Source organism: Bombina bombina, chromosome 3 (genome assembly GCF_027579735.1).
Source record: "Bombina bombina isolate aBomBom1 chromosome 3, aBomBom1.pri, whole genome shotgun sequence".
NCBI classification, from domain to species: Eukaryota; Metazoa; Chordata; class Amphibia; order Anura; family Bombinatoridae; genus Bombina; species Bombina bombina.
The window spans coordinates 797,568,382-797,590,266 of record NC_069501.1 but is presented as its reverse complement, the minus strand read 5'-3'; the positions used below and the strand labels follow the sequence as shown (position 1 = coordinate 797,590,266).

The 21,885-nt window shown below is 39.7% G+C and overlaps 1 protein-coding gene across 1 annotated transcript in view; it reads left to right on the top strand.

The window, feature by feature from the left end:
* The first annotated feature begins 467 nt into the window (after positions 1-467).
* ATP10A (ATPase phospholipid transporting 10A (putative)) overlaps positions 468-21,885 on the top strand; it is a 510,848-nt gene continuing 489,430 nt past the window's right edge. Inside the window, 3 exon segments of the mRNA XM_053705460.1 lie at positions 468-525; positions 811-872; positions 874-981. Of these exon segments, the coding sequence (XP_053561435.1) occupies positions 468-525; positions 811-872; positions 874-981 (228 nt within the window).

Below are 21,885 nucleotides of genomic sequence, written 5' to 3'. Positions count from 1 at the left end.
CTGTTGCAAATTGATAAGATTCTTGCAAATCTTCTGCCATATAGTGCTCCTGAAATGGCCGGCTCCTAATCATGGTCACTGTTTTTCATCAAAGGATTCCAAGAGAACGAAGAGACAATTGATAATATAGTATATTAGAATGTTGTTTAAAAATCGCATGCACTATCTGATCATGAAAGACAAAATTGGGGCGTTATATCCCTTTAAGATGAAATGATCTGCTACTCTTTAGTATATTATGTTAAACACATTTTTTAATATACTTTCCACTTGTAACAATGTTAGTATGTTTCATTGAGAAAGTCAAATCTAAATAATTAATAAATAATCTAAACATCATAGATTTTAATCATTCCGTGTGGTGCTAATGTGTTACTGCGAAGTTAGGTTGTGAAAAAGTTCTACTTCACAGGGAAACTAATGATGCAGTTCCTTGTTACCATGGTTTTGTTTTATCACTCAAGGAAATGATCATCACTTGTACCATTCTCCAGCCAGAATGTCTGAATAATGATCAGCACAAACGTAGATCCAATAAACTCTTTTAATAGGTGTCTCTTGAAAAAGGGACACACGTTTAAAGATCTGCCTTCATGTAAGACATATTGCATTTGTGAATCTCTCCCTAATCATAGCATCATCATCATTTTGGCTGATATTTAGCAGTTTTTCACAGTTACTTAGCTCCTCTTTGCAGACAATTTTCATATGTTTACATTACAGAACATCACTGAAGACATTGTTATGTGCTAAACATGTTTCTTCCTCATTTTTAGGAGTGAAACAAATATAATGAAAAATACTGGAAAGAAAGTTCAGGTTGGAGATTTTTTCAACTCCGTTGCAATGAAATCATCCCTGCGGATATACTGTTTGCTATCCTCAAGTGATCCTGACGACTCTGTCACATAGGAAACCGCCAATCTGGATGGGGAAACAAACTTGAAACAGAGACAAGTAGTTAAAGGATTCTCAGAACTGGTGAGATTAACAGCCAAGAGCTTCATTGTTGTCCTAATCACATCAAAACATTATTTTGTGAATTAGGCTGCCATTCACTTGAGTCCTCTACACAGCTGTATTTGTACTGCATTATGCAGCCTTGTGAGCACATACATATTAGAAGGGGTGTTTGTAATTCTAACCATTAAACAGTTTCTCTGTATTATTGTATCACTAGTACAAGTTATGGGGCACCAGTTTTGGAATGATTCAGAGTTTGGTGATGATGATAGAAATGCACTAAGTAGTAGGATGAAGATTAGCAGTACAAACCGGGACATTTCTTCTTTTTTGTCACTGTTGCTGCTAGATTATTTTATAAAACAAAAAACACTTGGTTTTGGCGCAGAGATCAGTAGAACCCTTAGCCACTAGACCCTCAACTATTTTTCCAAATAGTACAAAAATGTTGCATTTTCTTACAGGAGGGTGCGAACAAATTTAGCTGGGTTATAATTTCAAATGTAATAAATAATAATACAAATATGTCTGTTTTATAAATCAAATCAAATAACCTGAATACAAAATACGTTTTGATTTTATTAAAATTATATTCCATTCAGGGACGTCTTCCTTAAAAATATAATAAAAATCTCATTTATTCATTATTCAGAGCAATGTGAACATATAGTTAATACTGGTTTAGATATGAGCGATTGAGATTACCTGTGCTCAACAAAGCTTATCAGGGTCCCAAAATAACACCAAATAGTAGTCTCAAGACATATATTCAATAGTTCAATGCTTATGGAAAATGATTCAAAGACATGCTCATAACAATGTAGCGGTTTTCTCGTACCTGCGTCCTTGTCCTTCACAGTCTCCAGCTATGTTTAAAGTACATTTGGGGAAAATATTTTTCCTTGGGGGTCTGATTTTACCCCTTCAATAAGGTAGCTCTTTAGTATCTCTGACCGCGAGCAGCTTTGACCCAGTTATGTGATACTGTTCTCTGATTGGTCTGCTACAGGAGTCAGTCAACACCAGCCATGTGCGATGGGTTCTAATGCGGCTCCGGTTGTTTTTATTACAGCGCTGTGTCTGACACTTTCTCACTGTTCTTTTTTATTAACATAAATCATGCCACACATCTATGCGTTTCGCCTCTGTATTTTATGAAGATGTTTGTCTGTGGTAACATTCTATTTTTATAGTATCTAATCCACAACATTTTACGGTGGTATTGGGAATTATCCAACTATAAGTCTTTCTCTTATAGTGGTTATTGTTTCCCTGAAAGAAATCCTTAGCCCTTTGTAATAATCACTCTCATTGTATCTTTGCAGATTAAAAAAATATAAGAAATAATCATCGCTCACCAGTATCTTTGCAAAGTATAAAAAATTAGGGCCAGATTACAAGTGGAGCAGTATTTAATGCTCCTGTGCTAACTCCGCTAGAAGTAAACTTTTTGCGCACGTCGGGTAGCGATTGTATTACAATTTTAAAGTAAAACGCTTTTGCTTGCACTCTAAACCGATGAGTGCAAAAAGCTAAAGCTAGAATATTACAAATCATTAATGTATCACCCCATAGAAGTCAGTGGAGCAAAAAAAAAACAAACCCATTCTTGTGCGCAAAAACCGATCGCATATTCTCCGACATGAAAATTATGAATATTTCCACATTCTGATGTTTCTTCACATGGCAAAATATGTTCTATTTATTTAAAAATACATATTTCTTCTGTTATGTGTGATCATCCACGGGTCATCATTACTTCTGGGATATAACTCCTCCCCAACAGGAAATGCAAGAGGATTCACCCAGCAGAGCTGCACATAGCTCCCCCCCTCTAACGTCAGCCCCAGTCATCTCTTGCACCCCAACGACTAGATAGGATGTGTGAGAGGACTATGGTGATTATACTTAGTTTTTATACTTCAATCAAAAGTTTGTTATTTTACAATAGCACCGAGCGTGTTATTACTTCTCTGGCAGAGTTTGAGGAAGAATCTTACCAGAGGTTTTTTACTATGATTTTAAACCGGAGTAGTTAAGATCATATTGCTGTTCGCCGCCATCTGAGGGAGGTAAAAGCTTCAGATCAGGGGACAGCGGGCAGATGAATCTGCATTGAGGTATGTAGCAGTTTTATTTTCTGAATGGAATTGATGAGAAAATCCTGCCATACCGTTTAATGACATGTATGTATACACTTCAGTATTCTGGGGATGGTATTTCACCGGAACTACTCTGTTAAAAGTCACTAATCCTTTTAATAAGTATTTATCATGTTAAACGTTTTTGCTGGAATGTAGAATCGTTTACATTTCTGAGGTACTGATGGAATAAATATTTGGCATTATTTTCCACTTGGCAGTTGTTTGGTTTTAATTGTGACAGTTTCGTTTCTCTTTCACTGCTGTGTGTGAGGGGGAGGGGGCCGTTTTTGGCGCTCTTTGCTACGCATCAAAAAATTCCAGTCAGTTACTCTTATATTTCCTGCATGATCCGGTTCATCTCTGACAGATCTCAGGGTCTTCAAACTTCTTGGAGGGAGGTAGATTCTCTCAGCAGAGCTGTGAGAATTTTATATTGACTGTGAAATAAAAACGTTGCTCTGTAATTTTTATGTCAAATTTAATTATTGTTTATTTTTTCTAATGGGAACAAACCTTTGCTAAAAGTTGTGTTGTTTTAAAAGTTGATGCTATAACTGTTTTTCAGTTCATTATTTCAACTGTCATTTAATCGTTTAGTACCTCTTTGAGGCACAGTACGTTTTTGCTAAAAAGATTATAACCCAAGTTGCAAGTTTATTGCTAGTGTGTTAAACATGTCTGACTCAGAGGAAGATATCTTGTGTCATTTGTTCCAATGCCAAGGTGGAGCCCAATAGAAATTTATGTACTAACTGTATTGAGCTACTTTTAAATAAAAGTCAATCTGTACAATTTGAACAAATTTCACCAAACAGCGAGGGGAGAGTATGCCGACTAACTCGCCTCACGCGGCAGTACCTGCATCTCCCGCCCGGGAGGTGCGTGATATTATGGCGTCCTAGTACATCTGGCGGCCATTACAGATAACATTACAAGATATGGCTACTGTTATGACTGAAGTTTTGTCTAAATTACCAGAACTAAGAGGCAAGCGTGATCACTCTGGGGTGAGAACAGAGTGCGCTGACAATACTAGGGGGCCATGTCTGATACTGCGTCACAAGCTTGCAGTGCATGAGGACGGAGAGCTTCATTCTGTAGGTGACGGTTCTGATCCAAACAGATTGGATTCAGATATTTCAAATTTTAAATTTAAATTGGAGAACCTCCGTGTATTACTAGGGGAGGTCTTAGCAGCTCTCAATGATTGTAACAACCGTTGCAATTCCAGAGAAACTGTGTAGGTTGGATAAATACTTTGCGGTACCGGCGAGTACTGACGTTTTCCTATACCTAAGAGACTAACTGAAATTGTTACTAAGGAGTGGGATAGACCCGTGTGCCGTTCTCACCCCCTCCAATATTTAGAAAGATGTTTCCAATAGACACCACCACTCGGGACTTTATGGCAAACGGTCCCTAAAGGTGGAGGGAGCAGTTTCTACTTTAGCTAAGCGTACCACTATCCCGGTGGAGGATAGCTGTGCTTTTTCAGATCCAATGGATAAAAAACTTAGAGGGTTACCTTAAGAAAATGTTTGTTCAACAAGGTTTTATATTGCAACCCCTTGCATGTATCGCGCCGATTACGGCTGCGGCAGCATTTTGGATTGAGTCTCTGGAAGAGAACCTTAGTTTCATCTACGCTAGACGACATTACGGACAGGCTTAGAGTCTTAAACTAGCTAATTCATTCATTTCGGAGGCCGTAGTACATTTAACCAAACTTACGGCTAAGAACTCAGGATTCGCCATACAGGCACGTAGGGCGCTGTGGCTAAAATCCTGGTCAGCTGATGTTACTTCTAAGTCCAAATTACTTAATATACCTTTCAAGGGGGCAGTCTTTATTTGGGCCCGGTTGAAAGAAATTATCGCTGACATTACAGGAGGTAAGGGGCCACGCCCTACCTCAAGACAAAGCCAAAGCTAAGGCTAGACAGTCTAATTTTCGTCCCTTTCGGAATTTCAAAACAGGAGCAGCATCAACCTCCACTGCACCAAAACAGGAGGGAGCTGTTGCTCGTTACAGCAAGGCTGGAAGCCTAACCAGTCCTGAACAAGAGCAAGCAGGCCAGGAAAACCTGCTGCTGCCCCAAAGACAGCATGAACCGAGAGCCCCCGATCCGGGAGCCGGATCTAGTGGGGGGCAGACTTTCTTCTCTTCGCCCAGGCCTGGGCAAGAGATGTTCAGGATCCCTGGGCGCTAGAGATCATATCTCAGGGATACCTTCTAGACTTTCAAATTATCTCCCCCAAAGGGGAGATTTCATCTGTCAAGGTTGTCAACTAAACCAGATAAAGAAAGAAGCGTTTCTACGCTGTGTACAAGATCTGTTATTAATGGGAGTGATCCATCCGGTTCCGCGGTCGGAACAAGGACAAGGGTTCTACTCAAACCTGTTGTGGTTCCCAAAAGAAGAGGCGAACTTTCAGGCCAATCTTAGATTTAAAGATTCTAAACAAATTCCAAGAGTTCCATCGTTCAAATGGAAACTATTCGACAATCTTACCCATGATCCAAAAGGGTTCAGTACATGACACAGTGGATTTAAAAGATGCTTACCTTCACATACCGATTCACAAAGATCATCACCGGTATCTAAGGTTTGCCATCTTAGACAGGCACTACCAGTTTGTAGCTCTTCCATTCGATTGGCTACGGCTCCAAGAATCTTCACAAAGGTTCTGGTGCCCTTCTGGCGGTACTAAGACCGCGAGGGATTTCGGTAGCTCCGTACCTAGACGACATTCTAATACAAGCTTCAAGCTTTCAAACTGCCAAGTCTCATACAGAGTTAGTTCTGGCATTTCTAAGGTCGCATGATGGAAAGTGAACGAAAAAGAAGAGTTCTCTTTTTCCTCTCACAAGAGTTCCCATTCTTGGGACTCTTATAGATTCTGTAGAAATGAAGATTTACCTGACAGAAGACAGGTTAACAAAGCTTCAAAATGCATGCCGTGTCCTTCATTCCATTCAACACACCGTCAGTAGCTTCAATGCATGGAGGTGATCGGCTTATGGTAGCGGCAATGGACATAGTACCTTTTGCACGCCTACACCTCAGACCGCTGCAATTGTGCATGCTAAGGTCAGTGGAATGGGGATTACTCAGATTTGGTCCCCTACTCTGAATCTGAATCAAGAGACCAGAAATTCTCTTCTATGGTGGCTTTATCGGCCACACCTGTCCAGGGGGATGCCATTCAGCAGGCCAGACTGGACAATTGTAACAACAGACGCCAGCCTACTAGGTGGGGCGCTGTCTGGAATTCTCTGAAGGCTCAGGGACTATGGAATCAGGAGGAGAGTCTCCTTCCAATAAACATCCTGGAATTGAGAGCAGTTCTCAATGCCCTTCTGGCTTGGCCCCAATTAACAACTCGGGGGTTCATCAGGTTTCAGTCGGACAACATCACGACTGTAGCTTACATCAACCATCAGGGAGGGACAAGAAGCTCCCTAGCAATGATGGAAGTATCAAAGATAAATCGCATGGGCAGAGCTCTCACTCTTGCCACCTGTCAGCAATCCACATCCCGGGAGTGAGAACTGGGAGGGCGGATTTCTTGAGTCGCCCAGACTTTTCATCCGGGGGAGTGGGAACTTCATCCGGAGGTCTTTGCCCAAATACTTCGACGTTGGGGCAAACCAGAGATAGATCTCATGGCGTCTCGCCAGAACGCCAAGCTTCCTCTCTACGGGTCCCAGATCCAGGGATCCGGGAGCGGTTTCTGATAGATGCTTTGACAGCACCTTGGAACTTCGGGATGGCTTATGTGTTTCCACCCTTCCCGCTGCTTCCTCGATTGATTGCCAAAATCAAACAGGAGAGAGCATCAGTGATTCTAATAGCGCCTGCATGGCCACGCAGGACTTGGTATGCAGATCTAGTGGACATGTCATCCTGTCCGCCTTGGTCTCTACCTCTAAGACAGGACCTTCTTGATACAGGGTCCATTCAAACATCAAAATCTAACTTCTCTGAAGCTGACTGCTTGGAAATTGAACCTTGATTTTTATCAAAACGTGGGTTTTTCTGAGTCGTTATTGATACCCCTGATACAGGCTAGAACCTGTTACCAAAGGATTTACCATAAAATATGGCGTAAATACCTATACTGGTGCGAATCCAAAGGTTACTCCTGGAGTAAGGTTAGGATCGCTAGGATATTGTCCTTTCTACAAGAAGGTTTAGAAAAGGGTTTATCAGCTAGTTCATTAAAGGGACAGATTTCAGCTCTGTCCATCTTGTTACACAGGCGTCTGTCAGAAAAATCCAGACGTCCAGACCTTTTGTCAGGCTTTAGCTAGGATCAAGCCTGTGTTTAAAGCTGTTGCTCTCCCGCCATGGAGTTTAAACTTAGTTCTTAACGTTTTACAGGGTGTTCCGTTTGAACCCCTTCATTCCATTGATATAAAATTTGTTATCTTGGAAAGTTCTGTTTTAATGGCTAGTTCCTCGGCTCGAAGAGTCTCTGAGTTATCAGCCTTACATTGGTGATTCTCCTTATCTGATTTTCACTCAGACCAAGGTAGTTCTGGCGTACTAAACCTGGGTTCTTACCTAAGGTAGTCACTAACAGGAATATCAATCAAGAGATTGTTGTTCCATCCTTGTGTCCAAATCCTTCTTCAAAGAAGGAACGTCTTCTACACAATCTGGATGTAGTTCGTGCCCTCAAGTTCTACTTGCAGGCAACTAAAGATTTCGCCAAACTTCTTCCCTGTTTGTCGTTTATTCTGGACAGAGGAGAGGTCAAAAAGCTTCTGCTACCTCTCTCTCTTTTTGGCTTCGTAGCATAATACGTTTAGCCTATGAGACTGCTGGACAGCAGCCTCCTGAAAGAATTACAGCTCACTCCACTAGAGCTGTGGCTTCCACTTGGGCCTTTAAGAATGAGGCCTCTGTTGAACAGATTTGCAAGGCTGCAACTTGGTCTTCGCTTCATACTTTTTTCCAAATTTTACAAATTTGACACTTTTGCTTCTTCGGAGGCTATTTTTGGGAGAAAGGTTCTTCAGGCAGTGGGTTCCTTCTGTATAATGAGCCTGCCTATCCCTCCCGTCATCCGTGTACTTTTGCTTTGGTATTGGTATCCCAGAAGTAATGATGACCCGTGGACTGATCACACATAACAGAAGAAAACATAATTTATGCTTACCTGATAAATTCCTTTCTTCTGTTGTGTGATCAGATCCACGCCCGCCCTGTTTTAAGGCAGGTAAATATCTTTTAAATTATACTCCAGTCACCACTTCACCCTTGGTTACTCCTTTCTCGTTGATTCTTGGTCGAATGACTGGGACTGACGTAGAGGGGGGGAGCTATGTGCAGCTCTGCTGGTGAATCCTCTTGCATTTCCTGTTGGGGAGGAGTTATATCCAGAAGTAATGATGACCCGTGGACTGATCACACAACAGAAGAAAGGAATTTATCAGGTAAGCATAAAATTATGTTTTTAGATATATCATGTTTTTTCTTGCACAAATATATATCTATACCTATATATATGTGTGTGTGTATATGTTGTATATATGTATCCAAAATGCAAAGTTATGAAGGCCAGCTCCATCCACAGTATGATGTTTACCCATGTGTCCTTAGATGCCTTAAAGGATGAGAGGTAGAGTGTATGAAGTGAGGAAAATCCCATAGGAACCACACAATGGACAATAACTGTCCCCAGTAGCGGCCAGAAATAAATGTCCCCAACTTAACAAGGATGGTTCACGTACCGCCCTTCGTAATGGGACTTCTGTGCAGCAAAGCAGGGACTATTCGTCTGTGTTCCGGAACGACCTCCAAACCAGCTAACAAACGCTCGTTGAACCTCTGTGTTGCTTCCGGGTATTGTATGATGTCAGGACCCTCCTTCCATGTGCCGGGTAGTGCTCAAATCCGCTGATGCTTGAACCACTGCGTTACAGAAAGGTGCCTTTCTTGAGGGTTAGCGGGAACCAGAGTTACAGTGGAAAGTATAGCTGGCACTGCTTCCATAAAATGTGCGTCGCTTAGGCAAGTAAGGCAAGTTAGTCGAAACATGTAAGGTGTGATCATTTTGTTTTTTTCCTTGATTTAATTTGTGACACAAAGATTTTGTTTTATGGAAGCAATGCTGGCTATACTTTCCTATGTAACTCTGTGTATACATATGTGGACATTTATATGTATGTATCGTCTGTTAAAGCCCTTTGCTTGCTTTTTTTTTCTCTAACACCTGAGACCTCATATCTTTGATCCTTAACTTTTTTTTGTGCAATTTTTTTTAAAATTATTTTATCAGATAGTGTTATTATGAGTGAGACTGTACTTTTAGATATGTTTTTATATGTAAAAAGTTAATTCTTAAAGTCACTCAGATTTTATTACAGACCACCCTTAAAATTGTACACATCCTTAAAATCTCAAATGAAAATGCATAATACAAAGTAATCAATTTTTAAATGGGATACAAATAATTAAACTATTACTTACTATGCATTCAAGATTATAATGCACCATAGTTTACTAATTTAGTAAACTACATTCCTTTATTCATTTTATATAACAAATAAAACCAAGATCATGGGAAACATCTAAAATTTGCATATCCCAAAACTTAAAATGGCTGGGGTTATATATATATATACGTATATATATATATATATATATATATATATATATAATATTATATATATATATATATATATATATATATATATATTAAATTGGAACATTGGGGTTTAATGTTCCTTTAAGTGTGGCATAGCTGATATACACACTCTTATAGTAAATGTTTTAAAGGGACAGTTAAGTCATAATTCAATGTTCATGATACAGATAGAAAATGCAATAAAAAAAAAAAAAAATTCCAATTGACTTCTATTATCAATTTATCTTTAGTTTCATTGGTATCATTTGTATGTAATACAAATGTAATCCTAGGTGACCTCAGGAGAGTGCACATGACCTTAGCCATTTGACAGCAGTGTGTGCAACCATGTATAACATTGAGATAAACATTGTAGCAAACTCCGGGGTAACTGTAAATATGAAAATAGAAAAAGCTATTCAATGTACAATAAAATGAGATTGTAATAATTAATAATGATGTAAATCTGTTTAAACATTCCAGATGATAACATTGTTTGTCTGTGGTGTTCTCGGGCAACATTCTATAATTTCTAATTCCTGAAATGCTTGTGAACATTTTCTTCTGACATAACATTGCCACATCAGCCAGTGGAAACATTCGCATTAGCTCTAGAAGTTCATGCAAAAACACTCTGTGAATATTACAAATAAAGCTTTTGTTATTTTTAGAACCAAGAAACCTAAACAGCTACATCATATATAGTGGAGACTATTCCATGTTGTGGTGCTGCCATTTCCAGTGCTTTCTGTGCAGTAACTTTATGTAACCAATAGTGTTACATGGTTCTGCTGCATTATGTATTTGTTCATGAACCCAAACTGCTGCTCTTTCTCTCACTGTGAAGTTCTAAAATATGTCTATTTAGTAATTTAAGAGATTGCATTACAAAGTTAAAGGGACATTATAGTGACATTGAAGTGATGCATTAAAAATCAATGCATCACTTCAATGTTTCATAGAAGGATTGCAGTTCAAGGAAACATTTAAAGAGACCTTAAACTCAACTCCACATTTAATATCCCTGTAAGATATTAAGGAAAATTGAACCATGTTACTATATATAGTACATAGTAACATACATACACTAGTAGATGAGGTTGAAAAAAGACAGGTCTATTGAGTTTATCCTATACAAATTTTTATTTACTTGCAATAAAAGCTCCAGTTGATCTTAAATTAGTCCCATTAAAAAAAGGTGACCTATTTAAAACAAGCAATCAGGGGCTCTACTACATATGTGGCTACGCAAGCAAAAGCCGCTGCCAGTTTTTACGCGGTTTTTGGTATCCAATATACAGTGCCGCATATAAATGCGGCAAGTATATTTCACCCGTCGGCCGCAATTTTTACTCCCATAAGCTAACGTGACCGCGTCGTAAATCGGTATCCAATATTTGGTGCAAGGACATGGCAAAAATAGAGAAATTTTACTCCATTTTCACCTCGCCACACATAGGCAGTCTCAGCAAGCCTTGCGCTAAATATGAGAGCACTGTAACTCCCGTAACTGCCTGAAAATATAAACTAACACATGCGCAATATCTATCTACCTGTCAACCGCAATCCCCAACCGCAATAACTAATAAACGCCTAGATTACGAGTTTTGAGCGCTATAGGGAAATTAAAGAACGCAACAGAAGTGGCGTTATTTAATCCCCTATAGCGCTGCCATTACAAGTTTGAAAAAAACCTGGCTTGTGCGGGCAATATGGGGTTTTTAAACTCCATACCACACCAAAAACAAGCGCTGTTTTGATGTGCTCGTGCACGCTTTCTTAATAGACATCAATAGGGAAAGTGGGTCAGAAAAAAGTCTTAACACCTGCGATCGCGGAAAGTAAAGCTCCGTAACGCAGACCCATTGATGTCTATGGGGAAAATAAAAGTTACATTTAAACCTAATGCCCTAACAGAAACCCTGAGTCTAAACACCACTAATCTGCCACCCCCCCGACATCACCCGCCACATACATAATGTTATTAACCCATAATTTGCCACTCCCAATATCATTGCCACCTAAATAAAGGTATTAACCCCTAAACCTCTGGCCTCCCACTATCACTAAATAACCCTTTTAAACCCCTAAACTGCTAGCCCCCCACATCGCAACAACCTAAATTAAACTATTAACCCCTACACCTACTCCTAAACCTAACGCTAACGTAAGATCTAAATTAAAGTTAGTTATTAACTAAATAATACCTATTTAAAACTAAATACATACTTACCTGTGAAAAAAAACTTAAACTAGCAACAATATAACTAATAGTTATATTGTAGCTAGCTTAGGTTCTATTTTTATTTCACAGGTAAGTTTGTATTTATTTTAACTAGGTTGACTAGTTAGTAAATAGTTATTAACTATTACTAACTACCTAGTTAAAATAAATACAAACTTACCCGTCAAAAATAAAAAAACGAAATTATCCAAAAAAATTATTCCTATTCTAATACACTTTAAAAAATACCCTTTTGTAGGGCATTGCCCTAAGTTAAATTGCTCTTTTGCTACAAAAACAAACACACACCCCCTAACAGTATACAAATTCCCACCCCCCAAACTATCAAAGACCCTTAAAAGGGCCTCTTGGGGGTTCTTAAAAGGGCCTTTTGTAGGGCATTGCCCTAAGGTAAATGCTATTTTGCTACAAAAAGCAAACACCCCTTAAAAAATACATTACAAAAAATAAAATTTTATAAAAAATAATAAAAATTATTCCTTTTCTAATACCCATTAAAAAAAAAAAAAAAAAAACACCCCAAAATAAAAACCTAATCTAGAAAAACCTAAGCTACCCATTGCCATAATAAGGGCATTTGGATGGGCATTGCCCTTAAAATGGCATTTAGCTCTTTCACATGCCCAAACCTAAAAATAAAACCCACCCAAAAAACCCTTAAAGAAGCCGAACACTAACCCCTGACAATCCACTTACAGTTTTTGAAGTCCCGCTTAAACGATCTTCATCCCATCGGAGAAGTCCTCATCCAGGTGGCGAAAAGTCTTCATCCAAGCGGCCTCTTCAATCTTCATCCAGGCGGCATCTTCTATCTTAATCCCGGCGGCACGGAGCAGGTCTATCTTGAAGACATACGGCGCCGCGCATTCTCTTCATACGGTCGCCACAGTACACTGAATCTTCAATGCAAGGTTCGCAATCCAAGATGGCATCCCTTGCGTTCCTATTGGCTGAAAAATTTGAATCAGCCAATAGGATTTTAGCAACTCTAATTCCTATTGGCTGATTCAAATTTTTCAGCCAATAGGAATGCAAGGGACGCCATCTTGGATCGCGTACCTGGCATTGGAGATTCAGTGTACAGCGGCAGCCGTATGAAAAGGATGCTCCGCGCTGGATGTCTCCAGGATTGACCCGCGCCGCCGAGATCAAGATAGATGCCGTCTAAATGAAGATTGAAGAGCCCGCCGGGATGAAGATCGTTCAAGTGGGACTTCAAAAACTGTAAGTGGATTGTCGGGGGTTAGTGTTAGTTTTTTTTTTAAGAAGGATTTTTTGGGTGGGTTTTATTTTTAGATTAGGGTTTGGGCATGTAAAAGAGCTAAATTCCCTTTTAAGGGCAATGCCCATCCAAATGCCTTTTTCAGGGCAATGGGTAGCTTAGGTGTTTAGGTTTTTTATTTTGGGGGGATGGTTGGGTGGTGGGTTTTACTATTGGGGGGGGTCTTTGTATTATCTTTTTTACAGGTAAAAGAGCTGTTTAACTTAGGGCAAGGCCCTTTTAAAAGCCATTGGTAGTTTATTGAAGGTTAGGTTTTTTATTTTGGGTGGGCTTTTTTATTTTGATAGGGCTATTAGTTTAGGTGTAATTCTTTTTTATTTTTGATAATTTCGTTTATTTTCCGTAATTTAGTGTTATTTTTTGTAATTTATTTTTTGTAATTAGATACTTTGTAATTTTTAGAGTAGTGTTAGGATTTTTTTATTGTGTAGTTTATTTAATTGGTAGTTAGTTTAATTTTAGTTTAATGATTATATTGGTTTAATTGTTAGTTTAAACTTAGTTTTTTTATTTGACAGGTAAGTTTAAATTTAATTTGATATAGGAAAATTGTAATTTTAATATAACGTTAGAGGGGTGTTAGGTTTAGGGCAGGGGTGTCAAACTTGCGGCCCGCGGGCCTCATGCGGCCCTCAACCTAATTTTGTGCGGCCCACGCCACCTCCATGAAAAATATTAATTATAATATGCTTATTACTTAAAGAGCGAGTGCGCTTACTGTTAGGGATGCACATACATTAAAACATACGTTATTAAAAAGAAAAAGACAGATAAGTGCATAATGATTTCTTCAACACATGCAGTTCATTACTATGGTAGCACTGATTTCCCACATCATTTCTGTCCATTCCTTTCCATCATTTTCTCTTTAACTAAAATCACATACTTTATATATATTTCTATGTATTTATTTTATATTATGTACAACAGGTATGTCTATCACTATTATAAACAGTGGGTCGCACGTGGAGCGTGTGTCTCACCTTCTTAAAAGCATTAGAGCACATTTCCTCAAGCCAGAGTAAGTTAATTAGGAGTTACAGAACACAATCTTTTGAAATGTATACAGTTATAGCAAATGCCACTGCACTGTTTAGCAATGACAAGATATGTAGGTAGTGTGCGGCCCACGTGAGTTGTACTTGTATGGAAAAATGGCCCGCGTCTAAAATGAGTTTGACACCCCTGGTTTAGGGGGTTACTAGTTTAAATTAGTTTATTGCGATGTGAGGGGCTTTCGGTTTAGGGTTTAATAGTTTAATTATATTTCGTTGTGGGGGTCTTTCAGTTTAAGGGTTAATAGGTTTATTATAGTGGCGGCGGTGTAGGGCTTAATAACTTTAGTATAGTTGGGGAGCGATGTGGTGTGGACGGCAGATTAAGGGTTAATAATATTTATATAGTGTTTGCGATGCGGGAGGGCGGCAGTTTAGGGGTTAATAACTTTAGTATAGTGGTGACAATGTCAGGGAGCAACGGAATAGGGGCTAATAAATTGTATTAGTGGTGGCAATGTTGGGAGCGGCAGATTAGGGGTTAATACATTTATTATCGTGTTTGCGATGTGAGAGGACCTCGATTTAGGGGTTAATAAGTAGTTTATGGGTGTTAGTGTACTTTGTAACACATTAGTTATGAGTTTTATGTTACATCTTTGTAGCGTAAAACTCATAACTACTGACTTTAGATGGTGTTACGGATCTTGTCGTTTTAGAGTGTAACACTCACTTTTTAGCCTCACTGCAAAACTCGTAATACCAGCACTATGGAAATCCCATTAAAAAATGTAATTTTCCATCTATAGGGGAGGAGAGTCCATGGCTTCATTCATTACTATTGGGAATTAAGAACCTGGCCACCAGGAGGAGGCAAAGACACCCCAGCCAGAGGCTTAAATATCTCCCCCACTTCCCTCATCCCCCCAGTTATTCTTTGCCTTTCGTCACAGGAGGATGGCAGAGAAGTTCCAGAGTTTCGGAGTAGTCTCTTATGGAGGGTAGTACTCTTCGCATTGGACTGGATTTTTTTAAGTAGTTCTGTCAGCCTCTCAGTGAGAGCCTGGGCGAAAGTTAGTCTGGGGATGCAGGGAGAGTCTTTCTGCGAAACCATCCCGACTCATATTAACAGCTCCACAAGCAATAAACGTTGACTAGTTTCGCTGCCTGCTTTCTTCACTCAAGTCCATGTCGGGAGCGAGGCTACTAACCTGTCACACTTGAAGGGCCGTGTTCCTGTTACACGGCGTAGATTCTGGTAAGATAGTTTCATTTTTTATTACTAATGATAACATAGAAGACAGGGTCACAGTGTAAAATTGTTAAAGTGAAATTAGAGGCGCCCTCATATACTGGCTGTAGTTAGATTGCCAGTATTTATGTGCTATGTGCTACAATAAAGTAATAAAAAAGTTAAACTTGTCACTAATTGTGTTGATAATAACAATACAATGTATGATGTAACAAGCAGAATAACAACCTACATATATAAATATAACTTGTTAGACTCAAAATATCTTATTGTAATAAAGTATACTACAATGGATTGACTATCTCTCTATCAGTATAAAGTTAGATAGTCCACACTCTCAGAGGTGTTTAAAATCTCCAGGCAGCAGACTCATTCCAGAAAGGTGTTGGCAATCACAGGTTCTGTTCAAAAAGAGAAAAGAGAAGAGGCGCCAAATGGTGTGTATCGTTTTGAATTCAGTAGGCCATGCCCCCAAATAAAAACTACTTACAAAATTTCCAGCACTTGAGAAGTGCCACAAATGCCTTCTGAACTGTTAGCAGCCGTCCAGCTAGCTGAATTGTATCAGTACTGCTTCAATATTGTGCTGTGTGAGACAAAAAACACAAAAGTGCCACAATAGTGTGTATCAGTGTGATCACTTACAAAAGCGCAAAAATTGAAATGTACTCACAGGATATAGGGCACTTGAGAAGTGCCACAAAAGCCTCCTGGACACTTGTCAGCTGTCCAGCTCACTGATTTCACCGATATCCTCTGGGTTCACTCGTTCAGGTCACAAAAGGGCTCCAATACAGCACCCTGGGATATACCTGCAGCTCAGTGTCCTAATACGTGCATGTATGGCTAACAGTGTTAAATGCCAAAAAATGCCGTGCTACTTGTACTTGTCAAATAAAAAGATATTTATTAAAAACAATAGTACACTACGCGTTTCCCGGTTACTCAGTCCCTACTGATTTCAAAACGATACACACCATTTGGCGCCTCTTCTCTTTTCTCTTTTTGAGGGTCACAGTGTGGCTCCTCTTTATCTTTACAGAATCAAAGGTTAATATTCCAGGAAAGGGGATTATTGAACAGGGGGGGTTTATACATGATATTGTTTATTGTGTCATTGCTGTGTTATGTGTGAGATGAGGCTTTGGCAATGTGTGTAACTTTCAGGTTATTTGCGGGAATTTTGCGCTGCCATTTTTGGCGCGTTTTCCCCTAGTGCAGTGGCTGTCCTGCTAGGCACTCCATGTAACTGGGTGTGCCTATCTCTCCTTCTCTGATGATCTTGGTGCAGGAGACGTAAAGCGGTTTCTGTGATCCAGGTCCTATGAGGTGGTGAGTGCCCCGGCCATTGGCAGTATAAAGGTGCCTTTTTTGTAAATTAGTTAGTCTGATCAAAAGCGCAAGCTATGGAAGACTCTGACGCGTTAGAGGCTCTCCCTCTTTAACAAAGTTTAATTTCTGTGTTAGTTGAGCAGGCTGATCTACCAGAACCTCCTCACAACAATGTTCCACATGCCTTAATAAAGTTACAACATCTAAATGTAAACATATGTCTGGTACTACTGAGGCCGCCCACTCTCTGAGGGTTCTTCGTCCCGTGATGTGCGTTCCCTACATTCATCGCCGATTGCACATGCAGCACCCCCGGGTCCAACCGTTACTCCTTTAGGAGAGATTCGTTGGCCTTCAGACTTTGCGGACCAACTGGTATCAGCGGTTACGAAGGTGATCCATGCCTTACCACTTTCTGCAAAGCGCAAGCGTAGGGTGTATCATGGCGGCTTGGCCCAGAGTTTGTCTACGCCGATGAAAGATCCAAAGGCTCTATAAGATGACGAGGCCCACTCCGACTCTTCGGAGGAGGCACCTTATGGGTCGAGTCTGCGTCATCTAAACCTCAGGCTGCGGAGGAGCCTGGTTATAGGTTTAGTATAGAGAATTTGTGCTTTCTGCTGCGGCAGGTGCTTGCTACTCTGGAGGTTCCCGGAAGCTAAGATCCCGGAGAAACCTGCGATTCCTAAGCTTGACAAGGTATACGAGGACAGGGTAGTACCTTAGACTTTCCGTTCCTGTTAAGATGGCAAATATTATTAAGAATGAATGGGAGCGATTAGGTTCGTTCCTTTTCCCCTTCTTTTAAAAAACTGTTCCCCGTTCCGGACTCTCAGCTTGAGCTGTGGGGGACCATCCCTAAGGTGGATGGGGCTATCTCTACGCTCGCGAAGAGGACGACTATTCCCCTCGAGGATAGTTCATTGTTTAAAGAGGCCATGGATAAAAAGCTAGAAAACATTCAACTAGAGCTGTGGCTTTTGTCTTGGGGCCTTCAAGAAAGAGGCCTCTATGGAGCAGATTTGTAAGGCGGCTACCTGGTCCTCCTTAAACACTTTTACAAAGTTTTAGAAATTTGACGTTTTTGCTTCTGCGGAAGCTGTTTTTGGGTGAGGTTTTTGCAGGCTGTGGTGCCCTCAGATTAGGGTCCGCCTTTTATCCTCCCGGTTTCATTAAGTGTCCTCTAGAGCTTGGGTAAATGTTTCCAATAGTAATGAATGAAGCCGTGGACTCTCCTCCTCTTTAGATGGAAAACATAAATTATGCTTACCTGATAGTTTTATTTCCATCGAGGGGAGGAGAGTCCACGGCTCCCGTCCGTATCTCTGATGGGCGGACCTAAATTTATTCATCTTCTGGCACTATTTATACCCTGATATTTCTCCTACTGTTCCTGGTTCCCTCGGCAGAATGACTGGGGGATGAGGGAAGTGGGTGGAGGTATTTAAGCCTTTGGCTGGGGTGTCTTTGCCTCCTCCTGGTGGCCAGGTTCTTAATTTCCAATAGTAATGAATGAAGCCGTGGACTCTCCTCCCCTAGATGGAAATGAAATGATCAGGTAAGCATAATTTATGTTTTTACGAGTGCGGTACTGGCGTTGCGTTACAGGCTAAAAGGCTTGCGGTACAACTATACCGACAAGACTTGTAATGGCTGTGGTGCTGTTTTAACACTGAAAATACCATATTTTCAGCGTTAAAAGGCAAATAGCACAGACTTCTTATCTAACTGAAAGTATATTAACCCCTATATCCACCATCAAACCCACACCGCAAGTAATTATTACATTATTAACCCCTATATCCGCCAACCTTAACATTGCAAACTACCTAATGTATTAACCCATAATCTGCCATTAACCCACATCACAAAGTCCCTATTAAAACTATTAACCCCTAAACCGCCATTAACCCACAATGCAAATAAATAAATTACTAAGCACTTTAACCTAACACCCCCTAAATTAACCCAAATTACCTAAATTAAAAAATACTTCCGTAAGTTACGAACTATTAAAATAAAAAACCTAACATTACTTTAAAAATAAAAAAAACTAAGTTTAAATTAAGCTAACATTACAGAAAATAATAAACAAATTATCAAATATTAAAAAATTAAACCTAATCCCTATTAAAATAGAAAAGCCTCCCTAATAAAAACACCCCCTAATCTAATGCTAAACAATAGCCCTTTTTGTAGGGCATTCCCTTAAGTTGAACAGCTCTTTTACATTAAAAATAAACAAAGTCCCCCCTAACAGTAAAACCCCTCATCCACCAAACCCCCCAAAATAAAAACCTAACACTAATAAACCTAATCTACCCATTGCCCTGAAAAGGGCATTTGTATGGGCATTGCCCTTAAAAGGGCATTTAGCTCTTTTGCTGCCCATCCCTAATCTAAATAAAAAAACTAAGTCTAACCCCCAGGTTGGTACTCACGATTCCTGAAGTCCTGCTGAGAAGGTCCTGTTCCAGGCGGTGAAGTCTTCTTCCAAGCCGCAACCTCTTCTTTCTTCCAGGAGCAAGCCGGCGCGGAGGGTGGAACTGAAGACTGGCGACCACTGAGCCATGGAGCGTGGAGAATCCTATTAGTACGATCTCCGCCGTACACTGAATAGTGAATTCAAGGTACGCGATTAAAGATGGCGTCCCTTGAATTCCTATTAGCTGATTTGATTCTTCAAATTCATATCAGCCAATAGGATGAGAGTTACTGAAATCCTATTGGCTGTTAGGCTCAGCCAATAGGATGAGAGCTACTGAAATTTTATTGGCTATTCAAATCAGCCAATAGAATTTCAGTAGCTCTCATCCTATTTTGATTTGAACAGCCAATAGGATTTTCATTTTAATAGGGACTTTGCGATGTGGGTTAATGGCGGATTAGGGGTTAATACATTAGGTAGTTTGCGATGTTGGGGTTGGCGGATATAGGGGTTAATAATTTAGTTATTTGCGATGTGGGTTTGATGGCGGATATAGGGGTTAATAATTTAAATAGGTATATTGCATTGTGAGGGGGGTTGTCGGTTTAGTGGTTAATACTTTTATTAGTTCCGATGTGAGTTTGATGGGGGATAAAGGGGTTTTACGTGTCAAATTTATTTTTGGGAGGCGGGTTAGACGTTTACGGGAGATTTGATATTTTTTTTTATTTTTCTTAGGGGCCAGCAGTTTCTAAAGTGCCGTTTTTCACTGGCGACTCCAGAAATTTGTATTTACGCACATTTCTGGACATCGCTAGTTTATCCGACTTACGGCACTTTATGAACTGCCGGCACCATATGTGTAATACCCTGATGTGCGAGGTGAAATTACAGGCGGAGCGGGTTGCAGCTCTTGCGCTGAAGACTGTGCCCCGTATATGTAATCTCGCCCCATATGCCTGAATGGTATCTAAACCATTTTTAAATGTATCTAAGGTATTGGCATTCACTACCTCCTTATGTAACGAGTTGCACAATTTGATTGCTCTTTCAATGAAAAAAATGTTTACATTGCTGGAGATTAAATCTCCTTTCCTCCTGCCTTAAATTGTGACCTCTTGTCACAAACAAACTTTCTTGGAATAAACAGAGCTTCTGCCATCTCTATATGGGTCTTGAATCTATTTATATAAAGTAATCATGTCACATCTCAAGCACCTTTTTTTTCTAGAGAAAACAGACCCAGTTTGGCTAAGCTCTCCTCATAGATTAAATTCTTTATTTCCCTTATTAGTTTTGTAGCCCTTCTCTGAACCTTTCCTAAGTGTGTAATGTATTTTCTCTTGTTAAGTGTATCCAGTCCACGGATCATCCATTACTTATGGGATATTCTCCTTCCCAACAGGAAGTTGCAAGAGATCACCCATAGCAGAGTTGCTATATAGCTCCTCCCCTAACTGCCATATCCAGTCATTCTCTTGCAAGTCTCAACATAGAAGGAGGTCCGCGAGAGGAGTGGTGTTTTATACTTAATTTATTTCTTCAATCAAAAGTTTGTTATTTTTAAATGGCACCGGAGTGTGCTGTTTTTCTCTCAGGCAGTATTTGGAAGAATAATCTGCCTGCGTTTTTCTATGATCTTAGCAGAAGTAACTAAGATCCACTGGCTGTTTTCTCACACATTCTGAGGAGTGAGGTAAACTTCAGATGGGGGACAGCGTGCGGGTTTTCCTGCAAATGAGGTATGTGCAGTAAAATATTTTTCTAAGGAATGGAATTGACTAAGAAAATGCTGCTATTACCAAGTTAATGTAAGTAAAGCCTTAATGCAGTGAAAGCGACTGTTAGCAGGCTTATTAATGTATGTGCAGTAAAACTATTTTCTAAGGAATGGAATTGACTAAGAAAATGCTGCTGTTACCAAATTAATATAAGTAAAGCCTTAATGCAGTGATAGCGACTGTTAGCAGGCTTATTAATGTATGTGCAGTAAAGTAATTTTCTATGGAATGGAATTGACTATGAAAATGCTGCTGATACTGAAATAATCTAATTTAAGCCTTAATGCAGGGAAAGCAAGACAGGCTTATTAATAGAGATACATACTCTTTAAAAGAAGGTTGTTTTAAAAAAACGTTTGCTGGCATGTTTTAATCGTTTTTTTGAGGTACATTGGTGATAAGGTTTATTGGGGCATAATTTTTCCACATGGCTGGCTTAATTTCTGCATAGCAACAGTTAACTGAGGTTTCCCACTGTTGTAATATGAGTGGGAGGGATCTAATTTAGAGCTTTTTTGCACAGTTAAATTTACAAAATGAATCATCTAGATTCCCTCAGCAGTCCTTTGAATACTACAGGACATCTCTAAAGGGCTAAAAAGACTTCCAAAATCGTTTATAGGGAAGGTAATCCACAGCTCAGCTGTGGCAGTTTTGTTGTACCTGTTAAAAAAACGTCTGTCGTTTTTTTTTATCTGTTTTTTGCATTAAGGGGTTAATCATCCATTTGCAAGTGGGTGCAATGCTCTGTGAACTTATTACATATACTGTAAAAATTTCGTTTGATTTACTGCCTTTTTACAATGTTTTTCAAATGCTGACAAAAT